The 15,000-nt window shown below is 37.3% G+C and overlaps 1 protein-coding gene across 1 annotated transcript in view; it reads right to left on the bottom strand.

Moving 5' to 3' along the window:
* Nucleotides 1-1,770: 1,770 nt before the first annotated feature.
* Nucleotides 1,771-15,000, bottom strand: part of LOC124946420 (abl interactor 2) — a 65,204-nt gene continuing 51,974 nt past the window's right edge. Inside the window, exon 5 of the mRNA XM_047487109.1 lies at nt 1,771-2,931. Coding sequence (XP_047343065.1) covers nt 2,867-2,931 — 65 coding nt within the window. The 3' untranslated portion in view covers nt 1,771-2,866. The remainder of the gene's footprint in view (nt 2,932-15,000) is intronic.

The raw sequence follows: 15,000 nt of genomic DNA, 5'->3' as shown, positions 1-15,000 counted from the left end.
CGCGCCACGTATGAATTTCGCGCGCTGCATTATTCAGCGGTCGGTTTGCATAACAATTATGGCCGGGATTTTAGCATAGAGAGAACGGCCGTGCGACGCCTCGTCGGTGCAAACCAGGTACACGAACAAAAGTACGCCTTCTCTATTTCCACCCTCTCCTGCATCCCTTCATTCCTGTCCCTCTATATATATATATATATATAATATATATATCTTTCTCTTACTCTTTTTCTTTCTCGCTGTCTCTTATTCTCTTGATATTCGTCGTAGAAACCGAAAGAACGATGGTAACCGAACGTCGCTTTTCTTCCTCGTTTGCAATTCCATTTTTCATTCGTCCTTCAGAACTCGTCCACAAGAATCTCTCTTTCTACCGTTTCCTCTTTCTTTCTTATTCTCTCTCTCTCTCTCTCTTTCTTTCTTTTCTATCCTACGTCGTAGAGTGCTTCTGGATCGTAGTTAAGGGTGGTACTTAAGGGTCGAGCCGTGCTTCCTCGAACGGCGCTGGATACACCAGCGTAAAAGTAAATCCATGCCACGAAAGCGAACATTCTTTTCCTCTTTTATCCTTTCTCTCTCTCTCTCTCTCTCTCTCTCTTTCTACTTTTCTTCTTTTTCTTTTTCTTTTCTTTCCTTTTCCCTTCTCCCTTTTTCGTTTCTTCCTTTTGTTTTTCCTTCTCTTTTTTTCTCGTTTTTTTTTTCTTTCTTTTTTCTTTTTTTTTTTTTTTTTTTTTTTTTTTTTAAAGAGGACCATGCAAATGAGATTGAATCTCACCGTAAAGAAGAAATGGTCGGTCGGTCCATCCTCGACTACGTTCACGTTTTGTTCCGCATTTTTAACCGGACTCGTAACGAAATGAAATGGAAGTTCGTACGAGAAAGTACCAGATTTTCTTCCATATTTCTTTTTTTCTTTTGTTCTTTTGTTCCTCCTGCCTTCCCCACCGGCCCCTCCCCTCCTAGTCCCTCTCCAGTCCTCTATTTTCCCGATCGTCGTCGTTAATTTCAAAAAATGATCTTTTTAAAACGATCGACATTTAATCACATTCAATATTTTCTATAGGAAATACATGCGAATAATGTAAAAATGTATTTTACATTTAAATATCTATCCCATTGTTCTTACGTTAATATTCATTTGATTATTATTCACTGATATAACACGTAGATGTAACACGTAGAGGTATATTACATCTAGATTATTATTATTATTATTATTATTATTATTATTATTATTATTATTATTATTATTATTATTATTATTATTATTATTATTATTATTATTATTACTATTATTATTATCATGAGCGTGTTCGTTGTTGATCCTGTTGGGGGGACAATAATTTATAGCGATGGCTTTATAGATCCTGTCCGAAAGGTGGCCTGTCTGTCTGACCAAACGTAGTCTCTAACTACTGAGAAGGACCATAGCAGACGGGAAGAAGGGGATAGTTGAGGAAGAGCGGGAGGAAGGAAGGGAGGGATGGATGGATGGAGGGCGAGTAACAAGCAAGCACCGAATTACATTCCACGCACAACCCCTTTCTCCGAACGAGGCAACCTAGAACGAGAGACGGTGGTGGCACTGGTGTGATAAGCGTTTGTTCATACCGTGCCAGTGGCTGACTGTTTAGTCGTACGTACGTGACACACGTGTCCAAGCAAGGTGACAGCCTCCGCAAGCGGAAATGGATGTGCCTAGTAAAGGTCTCCCTTCTCTCCACTCTCCCCCCTCCCTCTCGTCCCGTCCCGTCCCCTAACCCCCTCCCATCCTTCCACCTCCTCATCCCTGAACTTACCAAATCCCACGTAGCTGCTACTTAATTACGGGTTGTACTACTTGTAGTTTGGCAGTTTACGTCACGTCGGATAGGAGTATTACTTCTGTGTTACTTCCACGAAATAGAGAGAATATCGTTTAGATTGGCCATTGGCTCGACCTTTATCAATTACGAGCGAATAACATTTTATTTTTCCCCAAGAGAGAAAGTAAAACGTGAACTTCTTTTGAATTTTAATTTTCGTCCCCGCCCCCTCCACCACTCCCCCATCACTTTGTTTTTCTCATTCTCCTTTTCTTTTTCCTTTCCTTTTCGTTTCTGATTTTTTTCCTTGTTAAATGTCTTAAAAGGACTTTGATCGTTTTGTTAAGCTTTAATTGGCCACAATCGATTTCTCGTAATAGTAACAAATTTTGTCTTGTCTCTCTCTCTCTCTCTCTCTCTCTCTTTTTTGTTCTTTTTTTCTTTTCTTTCCTTTTTTCGTTCTTCCCTTCTTTCTCTCGCGAAACTCTTAGATTCGATTTCGATCAAAATATTTCGACATTTCGTTTCCTTTCGAGGACTTCGTAAACGCGTCGTTAAAGTGACACTAGTACTATAAACAAATTCAAAATTATTTTCAATATCTTCGTAAAATTGACTCAAATTTTTCGTGGTTTTGTATTTTTTTTCTTTTTTCTTCTTTTTTACTTTTCTTTTTTTACTTTTCTTTTTTCCTTTTCTTTTCTTTCGTCCAATACATATATCACGTCGATGTAACGCAGACATTGTTCGATCGATCTGTCAACGACGAAAAAAAAATCTCATTCCTCTTTGATGCCAATCCGTTCGAAAAAGAAAAGCTCCGTGGAACTTCATCTTCACGCGAATCCGGACAAAACTTTAAGACCTTGAGAAAAACAAAAATCAGAAGGAGGATGAGGAAGAGGAAAAAAAGAAAAAGAAAAAGAAGAGGAAGAAGAAGAAGAAGATCCTTGCATAAGCCGTTACGTCTTCGAACTTGTTATTTCGAAGCACCCTTCTTCTTATCTTCGTTGTGGATGTTCGAACCTCTTAGCAGCAGCCTATCGGTGAAATGCGAGTAGTCAGACCATTATGGAGATTCCAGAAGGTTCCCTTTCATCAGCAGACGGCATCACTTTAGTCCTATCTGAAGAAAGATATATATATATATATATATATACATATAGAAAGAAAGAAAGAGAGAGTGAGAGAGAGAGAGAGAGAGAGAGAGAGAGAGAGACAAGGGGCAGAGGAATAGATGGCTCGCCTCAATAGAACCAATTAATTTCCCTCGTACCCGGAAACGCATCACAGTGATCCGGTTGGTGCATTGAGATAGAGGTGAGTAGGGAGAATGGGAAAGATAGTAATGGTACACTGGTGATTGCAACTACGTAATAGTAGTAGTGATGGTGATGATAGTGGTGGTGGTAATGGTGATAGCGGTGGTGGTGGTAATGGTGGTGGTGGTGGTGGTGGTGGTGAGTGTCACCAGTAGAGAACTTTCCGAGGACGAATAAGTTTTAATTACGCGCGGTCAAAGGTGGCACGAGCCACGTCGGAAATTTCATTAACCGCCAGCGCTATCTGCGACTTCCGCTTCTCGACGGAGCTTCGCTAATTTCACCAAGGAAGAGAAGGGAAAGGTGAATGATGGTTGCGGTGTGATGGTGACTGGGGAATGAAAAATAAGAAGAAGAGTAAGAGGGTTAAAAGGGGGGAATGGAAGAAGGAAGCATGGTTTGTTTGCTTCTCCTCGGTTGGAAGAAAAGCAGAGAGAATCTCTATGAAGAAGTTAAGATCGAAAAGGAATCTTTCTTAAGCAGGTGCCGCTTGAATTTATCTTAGAAAAAGGAGAAGGAGGAGGGGGAGCAGGGGTGGGGGGGAGGGACAGAATTTCATCAAGGCCACGCTGTGACCGAGCTCGTAAACGAAAGATACGAGGGCGTACCTTCTCGCGGTTTATCGTCAGAACTTTTCGTACGCTCAAGGAATATTGCGTTTCGACTTTTAACGACTGCTCGAGAGAAAAAGAGCGAGCGAGAGAGAGAGAGAGAAAGAGAGAGAGAAAGAGAGAGAGAAAGAGAAAAGAAAGGTCGATGAACGATACTCAGAGGGCAGGATTTGATATATTCTTTCAAATAGACGACGAATGTTCGTAAAGTTTCTTCGTATGTGTATATATATATATATATATATATATTTGTGTGTGTGTGTAGTATGTCCGTGATACTTGCATTTATTATCGAACGGAGTTTGGTCGATTCTGACTATTTCTATCTCACTCGCGTAAACCGAGAGCTATTTCGGCCATACGCTCTCGACCGAGCGTAAACAGTCGGCCGAAATCAAACGAGCCCGTTTAACCCTTAATCACAGACGCCGCTTCTGTCTGCATACTTGTGCTCGCATATCTCTCCAAGTAGGCCACTTAAAATGCGCATATATAATAAAGGACCCTTCTACACAGTTGATGGTGATAGTGTTCGTGATGATGACGGTGGTAGTGGTAGTGGTGCTTCGTAATGGTAGTTGAGAGTTAACTCTAAACGGGCACGGTTGTAATACCTATCCGTATACGTAATTATCGAGAATATATTTTCAACGAAAAGACATTAATATTTTCGATCGCGTTTAATTACGAACAGAATGTGTCTAATCATAATTAATTCTTCTTATATGCATATTGCAGATAATTTACAGATGGATTGAATTACTTTTTAAACGTTTGTATATTTTGTAAAGGAAAAAAAAAAAAAAAAGAAGAAAAGAAAAAAACCCCGCCCCCCAAAGGAATAAGAAAATCAAATTACAGGAAAAAAGAAAAAAAGACGAGTTATTTGTACACTAATTTTTAATAACTTTTCTTGTTCGTTTTTACATTAAGACGATTCTTTTTGTGAAGTTAAGAGAACGCACAAAGAGAATTTGTACGTGGTGGTAAAGAGAGAGAGAGAGAGAAAAAAAAATGAGAAAGAGAAAGGAAAAGAAAAAGGAAAAGACACGAGGAAGTTTTTTTGTGTTTCTTCTTCTTCTTCTTCTTCTTCTTCTCTTTTTTGTTCTTCTTCTTCTTTTTTCTTTTTTTTTTTTTTTTTTTTTTTTTTGAAGAGAGTTTACGAAGCACTCCTCTCTCATGAGAAAGGACCGTAGCTGTGTAACAGCGAGCAACCGATTTTATCACTTAGAAAGTGGCGAACGCATGAAAGTTTCGGATTCTTCCAAAAATTTCCATTTTTAGTATCGGGGGTCAGATATGTGTGAGGCTTTCCTCCTCCTTCTCCTCCTCCTTCTTCTTCTTCTTCTTCTTTCTTTCTTTCTTCTTCTTCTTCTTCTTCTTCGTGATGCCATAGGCGATGCGAGCTTTCGCACAAGAGATATCGAAAGATTTGAGGGAGAGTCTCGGTGGATTGTTTGGAAAAGGATTTTCCGTAGAGACAGATCATATCAATGAAAAAGGGGAAAGAGAGACGGGGGAAAGAGGAAAAAAAACGAGGGAGAGATAGAGAGAGAGAGAGAGAGAGAGAGAGAGAGACAATAGAGGAAGAGAAGAAAAGAGAAGAAGAAGAGGAAGAAAAGGTAGAGAAGGGTCTACGAGCATGGACGAGAAATATTTACGAAAGCCATCGGGATCTCGTCCAACTCGACTTCTCCTTTTTCGAGAAACGCCTTCGATTTATTATAAGGAAAAGCCTGGAGGAACGAAGAATGAGGAGGGAAGAAGTGAACGCCGAGAAAAGAGATTAACGATCGTCTTGGATCATAAATTTCGTGTCGTGATAGCTGCGAAACGAAAGCTTGCGTTCTCGTCCTAACGAATGATAATTTGTGCGAGAAAGTTAACTACGATTTACCTAAAGAAAAAAGAAGATAGAACTTGAGGTGACGTACTAATGATAAAAAGATGATATCTTGCAAAATTTTTCTTTTGTCTTCTCTCTCTCTCTCTCTCTCTCTCTCTCTCTCTCTCTTTATTTTTTTCTTAATTTTATTCCATTTACAAATCGTTAACCATCGTTTTTATTATATGATTTTATTTTGAGGCAATATATACATACATACATACATACATACACCCACATATATATATATATATATATATATATATATATTATATTGTATAAAATAAGCCTAAGAATGATTGTACTTCTTTCTATCATCTTTCAATACACAATGTATACATAGGTATATATATATATATATATATATATATATATATATATATATAAACAAACGTATCGACGACTGGACGAGTTACGTTTACATTATACTTGTCTGTTGTATCTCTTTGTTTTTCTTTCATAAATATTAAAACTACTATATAACGAGATCATCCCAATATATTTTATTTATAACCGACGACTTATCGAAACGAAAGAGTATCAGACTGTTTTCATCTCAGCTTTTTGATAAAATTCTCGATATATATATATATATATATTCTTTTTTTAAAGTGTGGATAAAAATAAAATATCCACTTTGAAAGATATATCGGGACTTTCTTTTTCAAAATCATTTATCATTCTCGATCATCTTATCTCGAAACATTCTTCGATCCTTGGAAATTTCATTAACCTTAATTATTTTCAATAATCACGACATTATAAAGCATTGTTGAGGATTTGAATATTTTATAAATGGATTTGCAAGGCAAATATTATTTATGAACGACGATGACGCTTGAAAAACGTATAAACGAGGTGAGAAAAGCGTAAAGGGTATCCTTCTAATTTCGTGATTTCTCTTCAAGAAGAGAGATTCAGGAGAGAAAGGTATCTATAAGGAACAATTGTCAGGAATAGTTGATAGTAGTAAAAAGGGCTCTTCTAAAGATGGCTACGGTGGAACGAAGGAAGGTAGAGAAATTCTCTTCCCTAGTCAAATAAACTCTCGTCTTGTCCCGGTAGCCTCATAAAATAGAGTCGGCCTGCACGTGTCCGTACCTTCTATACATAAAAGCATGCGCGTATAAGCGTATACTAGCTCATCCACTCGTTTGCGTTGCTAGTCGGACCGGCAAAATTCACTTCCAAAGACATTTCAACCTCCAGGTGCACGTGAGACATACCCGGATGAGTACATATACATATACATATAAATATATATATATATATATATATATGTATATGTACATATAAACATATATACAATATTATATATACATATATATATTAGACCTTGGTGTTCCTGTGACTTCATGTTTGCTCTGTCTGTCTATCTGTCTGTCTGTCTCTCTCTCTCTCTCTATTTCGTCTCTCCGTTTTGCATTATAAAATAGGTCATCAAAAATCTATCTCATTTATAAATTATTTTGTATTCTATACAATTTTAAAAACGTTTAACGTTATTCCATATAATTCGTTATCTAGATTTCTACATTACAAAATGAAATTGATTAAAATGAAGTACTAATGGCTCTCATATATTTCATATCTGAGAAGTTAATTTTGAGATATTACATATTTAATTAAACTTCGTATGTTAGATGTAGCAATTGATGTGAGGATTTTCTGCGAGTTAACTACTGAATAAAATACGCATTTACGTCCATCCATCTCTCTCTCTCCCTCTCCCTATTTCTCTCTTTCTCTCTCTCTCTCTCTCTCTCTCTCTCTTTTCGACTTCTCTTCCGACGTTACATATTCACCTTCCAAATATTACCAGGATAGGAGTTACGGATAACTCGTAACTCCTGCCTCGGAGCAACTGCCTTCCGACAACTCTCTTCCCCTTTCCCTCTTCGTCCTCTTTCAACCCTCCCTCTCTACTTTCTACAACCCTTCCGTCCGCGACCTTTCCAACGTTTGATATATTACGTTGACGTGGTGGCGTTGCATCGCCCATACACCAGCCAAAATGAATTGAGATAAAGCAGAAAGAAATTTAGTGGCGTCGGGACGCCATTCCCCGAGCTATACCAACGCCGTTACAACTACCAACCCTCTTAAAACAAACTTCCTTCGAGGAATATGGGGAAGAAAAAGAAGAGAGAGAGAGAGAGAGAGAATCGCGATCCCGTTTTTAATTTTTAAACGTGGCTCGTATTAATAGTCAAAAAATGAATGTAGGTAATATCTCGAGAATATCGTCGACTTGTCTGGTCGAAAACAGAAAATAGTAGTGTTGGTAGAAGAAAAAAGGGGATAGAGAATATGAGTGAGAGATGGGAGGGAGACGGGTAAAGGCGTCGCGTGAGCGCGATTAAAAATTGTCGACATTAATTTCACGTCCGACGTTGTAAATCCCCAGGTTGAGCAACAATATACAGGGTGTTTCATTGACCTTGATCGTTTAATACTTTTCATTATATCCTTTGTACAATGTGATCTAAGACGTGAATGATGAAAATATTTTCTTTCGAAGAAAACTAATACGCTCAATGTATTCTTTGCCCCCTCGTTTCTTTCTTTCATTCTTTGTTCTTTTTTTATTTTTTTTTTTTTTTTTTTTTTTTTTCAAGGGATAGCTTTCTTCTTCTCGAATATTTCATTGTATGATCGTGCAGAGATAGAAAAAGAGAAAGGGAGAATGATCAAGTCGAGTGGAACACCCAGTACACTTATACATATCTATCTATCTTTCTCTCTCTCTCTCTCTCTGTCTCTCTCCTTCTTTCTTTCTTTCTTTCAAGAGCATTCGTATTTCATCTTCAGACGCGTGCTAATGTTTCGTGGAAAAGACGCGAACGTGTTCCCCCTCATCCCTTCCTTCTATCATCCCTTTCCTTCTTTCTTTCTCCTTCCCTCAGTTTCCTTTTTCACTGGCAGATAGCCGTGCGGGCGTTGAATGCAGGCGCGAACGAACGATATGAGCGAACGACTCCCTTAAGGCGTTTTTTATCGTACTTGCGAGCGCGTTCCGAATGGCTTGGCAGTTCGAATCTTGCACCGTTCTTGGTACACGCCTTGAGGCGTGCTCTGCCTTATATATATATATATATATATATATGTAATATGTGTATAACCGTATATGTGTATGTACGTATCTCTCTCTCTCTCCCTCTCTTTCTCTGTGTGTGTGTGTGTGTGTGTATATGAAAAGAGTACGTGCACACGTGCGCGCTTATATGTGTTAAGAGAGAAACCTGAACGGAAGAGAAGGGATGACGGTGGTAGTGAGATAAGAATTTACGTGAGTGAGTAAGTAAGAGATAAATAGAGAGAGAGAGAGAGAGAGAGAGAGAGAGAGAGAGAGGGAAGAGGAAGGGAGGGAGGGGAGGAGCAGATAAGTAGATAGAGAAGTGTAAAATAGGGAACGTGTCACGTTTCGAGTATCGCATTGACATTCGTGGAAGTTTCTTTGTAAGAAAGAACGAGCCCTGTATTTAATGCGGATACATTAGACGAGGGGAGAAAAATGATAAATATGGTGAGAATGTCTATGGTGAGAAAAAGAGAGAGAGAGAGAGAGAGAGAGAAAGGAGAGAGAGAGAGAAAGAGAGAGGAGCTTATAGGAGAAGAACGATATCGTGAGATTGCCTGTAGAAGAAAAGCTTGCGATGAGAACGGTAGGGAAAGAGACAAATGTAATTGCTGGATATCGGTTGTATCTGAAAAAAGCTCTCTTTTCTTTCTTTACCTCTTCTAATCCCTCCTTTCTTTCTTTATTTCTGTCCTTCTTTATTTCTTCCATCCCTTTTCTTTCTACCTTTCTTTCTTTCATTTCTTTCTAGAAAAAGAATTCTCTTCTCTGGCATTCATTTCAAACACAAAGACATTTTTAGCTCGTATTTTCGATGGAAATGGATATTTATGTTCGATTTACCGTTTATATAATAGATGTATCTCTGTATTTAAAAAGAGGAAGAAAGGGAATGGTGTTTTATCTGTTATATAGTTCGGTCACCGTTATAAAAGGTAAAACGCGACGAGAGATAAAACAAAGACGAAGTTTCAATCGCTATCTATTATATACGATCTCTTCGTCCTTATTTTTCCAGATCTTCATTCACAAGAAGAAAAATACAGAAAAAAGAGAAAGAAAGATAAAGAGATACAAAGGGGAAGAGAGAGAGAGAGAGAGAGAGAGATGGGGGGGGGGAGGGAGGGAGAAGACAGAGGGTTGAAGAAAAAAAAGAAGAAAACCTCTGTTCATACGGCAAGTTTCAATTAAACGGAGTCAACCCTAACCGTTCGACCCCATACTCCATTTCCAACGTTTACTATATCGTCGGAGCAGTCTAATTCAATTATTTTGTACGAGCGTAGGAAGAGCATCGTTGTCCGAAAATCACTCGCAGAGATGGAATTCCCTCGATCTCTTTCACCCCTTCTACTAGTCGGATCACGAGACGACGGGAAGATGCGATTCGTGGTGGTGGGAGTAAGGGGTGGGGTAGAGGGATGGTTAGTTGGGTCGGTTGGTGTGGATATAGCGTGTAGAACGAGAAGAGCTTCTACCGGATAGTTGGACGTCGTCTGATTAGTTCGAAACTGCGCTTTTAATGTTTCCCAACCAAGCCAACCCTTCCACCCCCCACCCCACCCCACCCTCTTTCTCAATCCTCCCTCCCTCTATCTTAGAACTGCAATTCGCAGCGAGACAAATTATTCGAATTAAATTCAGCCCGTGGCGATAACGTATATATATATATATATATATATATATAGGGGTAAGTTGCTTGGTAGAGGGGTGGGTGCATGGGGGAGGGGGGTAGGTGGTTATCGTGAGAACTCTTGCACGCCTTATTTCCGCCGTCTATACTTCGCTATACACCTACCTCTTTTCGTTCCTCCTCCTACAATCAAGCAACCCCACCCTTCCACTCTCTTCCTTTCTTACTCGAGGAATGTCGCAGGAAAGTTTTGCGACCTCCAGACCGAAACTACTGCGACCCGAACGACCCTTCCTCTCTTCTACCTTCCTCCCCTCACGACTTTCCATCGGCCCTCTTCTAACCATTCGCACCTTCTTACCACCCTCTTGCATACCCCCACGAGAATCGGTGTTCCTAGCGATAAGCGATTCAGTGGCAACGATGCTCTACCGTCTTCTTGGTTTCTCCGCTTTCTACGATAATGATAGGAGTCTTGGCGTCTCTCTTCTTTCGTACTCTCCGGAGTGTTTCCTGTGTTTTAGAATTCACACTTGCCTTTCTAACGAGCTCTCTATTTCCATCTCTCTCATTTTCCCTCTCTCTTTCTCCTTTTCTTTCTCTCTCTCTCTCTCTCTCTCTCTCTCTTTCTCTCTTTCTCTCTCTCTCTCTCTCTCTCTCTTTTTTTCTATACATTTGAAAACTCTTGAAAAGATTCTAAATGAGATTAATTCCAAAAAAAAAAAAAAAAAAAAAAAAAAAAAAAAAAATAAATTACAATTCGTTTTTATGTTAAATTTTTTTTTTTCGATATAAAGATACGATTGTTGGATTCTTTAAATGGAATTTGTAGGTTTCTTTAATATTATCAGAAACTTTGTCTAAAAGGAATAGGAAACCGCGTTAGTGCATGATTAACAAAAGGCTAATTGAAAAGCTTCTGAAGAGGTTAGACAATTCTGATCAAAATTCGATCGTCTCTCAAAGAACAAAAGTCTCACCTTTTCTTTTTCTCTCTTTCTCTCTCTCTCTCTCTCTCTCTCTCTCTTTCTTTCCCCTTCTCTCAAACCCCTTCTCGTAATTACGATCCATCCGCTCGAATTCTCCTGAATAGTCCTTTATACGCGTAAGTGACATGTTCTTTCTTTCCCTTTGCTCGGAATTTCATTTCATTCGACTGTTCTTCGTAAAGAGAGAAAGAGAGAGAGAGAGAGAGAGAGAGGAAGAGAAAGAGAGAGAGAAAGACAGAGAGAGTCTCTTCTAATTGCCCACGTGCATTCACCAACGATAACGAAGGCGTTATTTCGAACTAGTGAGCTTTTTTCCCTCGCCAGAGTTAAAAATCGAATCAAATAGATGTTAGAGATCCATTTTAGATCCTTTAAATAGTATCTTTTATACTAAACGTACAGATTTAATTTCATTTGATTTTAAATTGACGAGAACTTACAAAAGAGGAAACCTTAAAGACAAAAAGAGAGAGAGAGAGAGAGAGAGAGAGAGAGAGAGAGAGAGAGAGAGAGAAAGAGAGAAAGAGAAAAAGATATTAGATTTCAATTAACGATTATACACGTAACATATATATTAATTAATATAATCAATGATATAATAAATATCGTAATTATCTTTGAAGTAATCTATCTGTAAGACAATTAACATTTTGTAACATTAATTTTTTATCTATTGATATTTTAAAATATAAAATTGATTATTCGATTAGATAGAATAAAATGACACGGAATAAAATAAAATGAATTTAATAAGAATGATTATTTGTAATTCGCATTAATTTTATTGAATTCGATAGTTGTGGACGATAAAGTGACAAAGATTTTCAGTAAGAATCAAAATGATGACCAGAGAGATAGTTTAACACGATCGATATGTACGGTGTACCACGTGAGCTATAAAGCTTTTTCGAAGGCACGCTCGGTACGTGCTACTCTCGCAACTGAAAGATTTCCGAAGGGAAGCGACATTCGAAAATAAAGCTGACGCGAGTCACGGCCGTCCACCGTCCATAAAAATGCTCGTGTCGCGGTAACTGGATTACGAAGAATCTCGTAGGACGAGAAAGGATTTTCGAAAGTGAGAGAGAGAGAGAGAGAGAGAGAGAGAGAGAGAGAAGATGTCGTAAAATAATATATGCTGACTTGATTTCGACGTAGGACAAAATAAAATCGTGTAAGGGGTCAACCGTATCAAAGATTTACTATACCGATTGTCATTAATAATATAAGATATTTCTCGATAAGGAATTTTGATCGAAATATTTCAATATAGTTGTAATTTTAATTGATATCACATTTAATATTATCTTTTTTTAATTAATACGAGGAAAGAATTTTCTTCGAAAGATATTCTATACGAATTGTATATAAATAATAATCGACGGTCTTATATATTTATATTTTTAATATTGAAATTATATTCTAGCACGATTAGAAAGTATGAAATTGTTTGACAACGTAATATTTCTTCTCTGTAAAATTTATTATTTAATAATACTCGTTACATACGATTTTTCATAATAATTAAAGAACAACGTGACAAACATAATTATTCCTAAATTTATCTTCAAATTGACAAATTAATTCAAGAAAAATATAAATAATTTTTGCATCAAGTATTAACCTCGTACATAGGAAAAATATAGAAATAAGGATAAATTTGATAAAAAAAAAAAAAAAAAAAAAAAACTTATTGCCATTATTGTAATTTCGATAAGAAAATAATCGAATAAAATATTGTTGCAATTAATACATTGAAACGATAGTAAAGATAAAGCAAAATTTCTTTAGAACAAATTGAAGAAAAAGAAATAATTATATTGGAAATATTAGAAAAAAAGAAAAAAAAAAAGACAATTGTAATAAATATTTCCAGAAATGTTTATTAAATGAACGATTCGACGAATCAAATCGAATCGAATCGATCCATAAATTTCTATAAAGTTACTTTATATATCACAAGAACATTGCATTATTATAAGGAAGTGCATAATTCAATTGTGTATCGATTGTAAAGTGGATACATTTTCATAACAAAGATGAAACTTCGATATGTAGATATATGAATTATTGAGAGAGGAGTAATTTAAAAGGCAGGAGAAGATGATGGTGGTGGTGGTGGTGGTGGTGGTAGTGGTGGTGGTAGTGGTGGTGGTGGTGGTGGTGATGGTGGTAATGGTGGTGGTATATGAGAAGATGCGGTGGGAAGGAAAGGAAACGGAAAGGTAGAGACGTTCTCTCGTAAGGAGTAAGTTCGAAAGTAGTAAGTTCGAAAAGGCTCTATTAAGAGGCAGTTGCATCGCTTTGCTTCAAGTTTGCCGGACGAAGTTTAAGGGTGGCTTTCCGAAGTCACCGCGGTTGATCGACAGATTAAACCACCTTCGAAAGGAGAAGGAAGAGGATGGAAGAGAATGAAAGCTCGCTTCTAACGATAAAGAGAAGGAGGAAGAAAAAGAAGAGAGAGAGAGAGAGAGAGGAATATAGGTGGCTAGAGGAGCCACGAGCTGTAATGGGTAATAACTTATAGCCTTGATGCTAAACCGTCGTATCGATCAAAGACCTTTTAGTACCGTGGTGAGTATAATTCCTTTTTTTCTCTCTCTTTTCTTTTCTTTTCTTTTCTTTTCTTTTCCTTTCTTTTTTCTTTTTCTTTTTTCCTTTTTTTTTTCTTTTTTTTTTCTTTTTTTTTTCTTTTTTTTTTTTTTTTTTACTCTAATCGCCGATAACCTTCCACCTTTTTCCTCGTCGAAGCTCTTACGTCGTCCACGTAATTTATGAGATATTTAGGTAAATATTCGATATCGAGTATCGAGGGAGGATGAACGGTAAATGGGGAGAAAGAAAGGATAAAAAAAAAGAAAAGGAAAAAAAAAAAAGAAATAAAGGGGAAATAAAAACGAATAAGACATACGTAGAATATATCGTGAAAAATCGTGGAAAATCTTTGGATGATCGAACAGTCGAGCGGTGCAAATCGTTACAGAATTCTTTCCTCTTGCAGGATCCTTTCTTATCTATCGTGTTTTCTATAAAAATATTATTTTAAAAACAGAATTCCAAGCATGAAGCAACAGATTATGTACATATATGTATATATATATATATATATATATATACACATATGTATGTGTGTGTGTGTGTGTGTGTGTGTGTATGTGTATATATATATATCGCGTATCTTTCTATTTTTATCAGGCGAAAGATCTCTTGGAAGTCTCGACATAAACATTCGACATAAATATAAAAGAGTTTTTATTTAGGGTCGCGAATGATTTAGTAATATACACCTTTGTAGGTTAAAGGCTGATCCTTCGAACAGAAGAGTAAATAACGCAACAAATGGAAGGATAAAAAGTAGAGAACACGCGATAAGAAAGGTCGAACGAGTTAAAACAGGAAAAAAAAAAAAAAAAAGAAAGGAAAAAAAGAAAGAAAGAAAGAAAAAACGAGTACGTTCGGTAAAGATAACGCTCTCGCGTTTATGGCTAAGAACGTTAAGAAGAACTTTGTTGCGTGCGTATTTTTAAAGAAGAAGAAGAAGAAGAAGGAAGAAGAAGAAGAAAATGAAGGGAAACAACAAAAGTAAATGACTAAAAAGATCTGCGCGTAAAGTACACACGTTGCAACTCGGTTGCAGTTAAGATTATGCAGAAATTCATGTTATACCGAAGTGAAA

The sequence above is a fragment of the Vespa velutina genome, chromosome 2 (assembly GCF_912470025.1).
Source record: "Vespa velutina chromosome 2, iVesVel2.1, whole genome shotgun sequence".
Lineage (NCBI taxonomy): Eukaryota > Metazoa > Arthropoda > Insecta > Hymenoptera > Vespidae > Vespa > Vespa velutina.
This window is presented reverse-complemented; position numbering and strand designations above follow the sequence as displayed.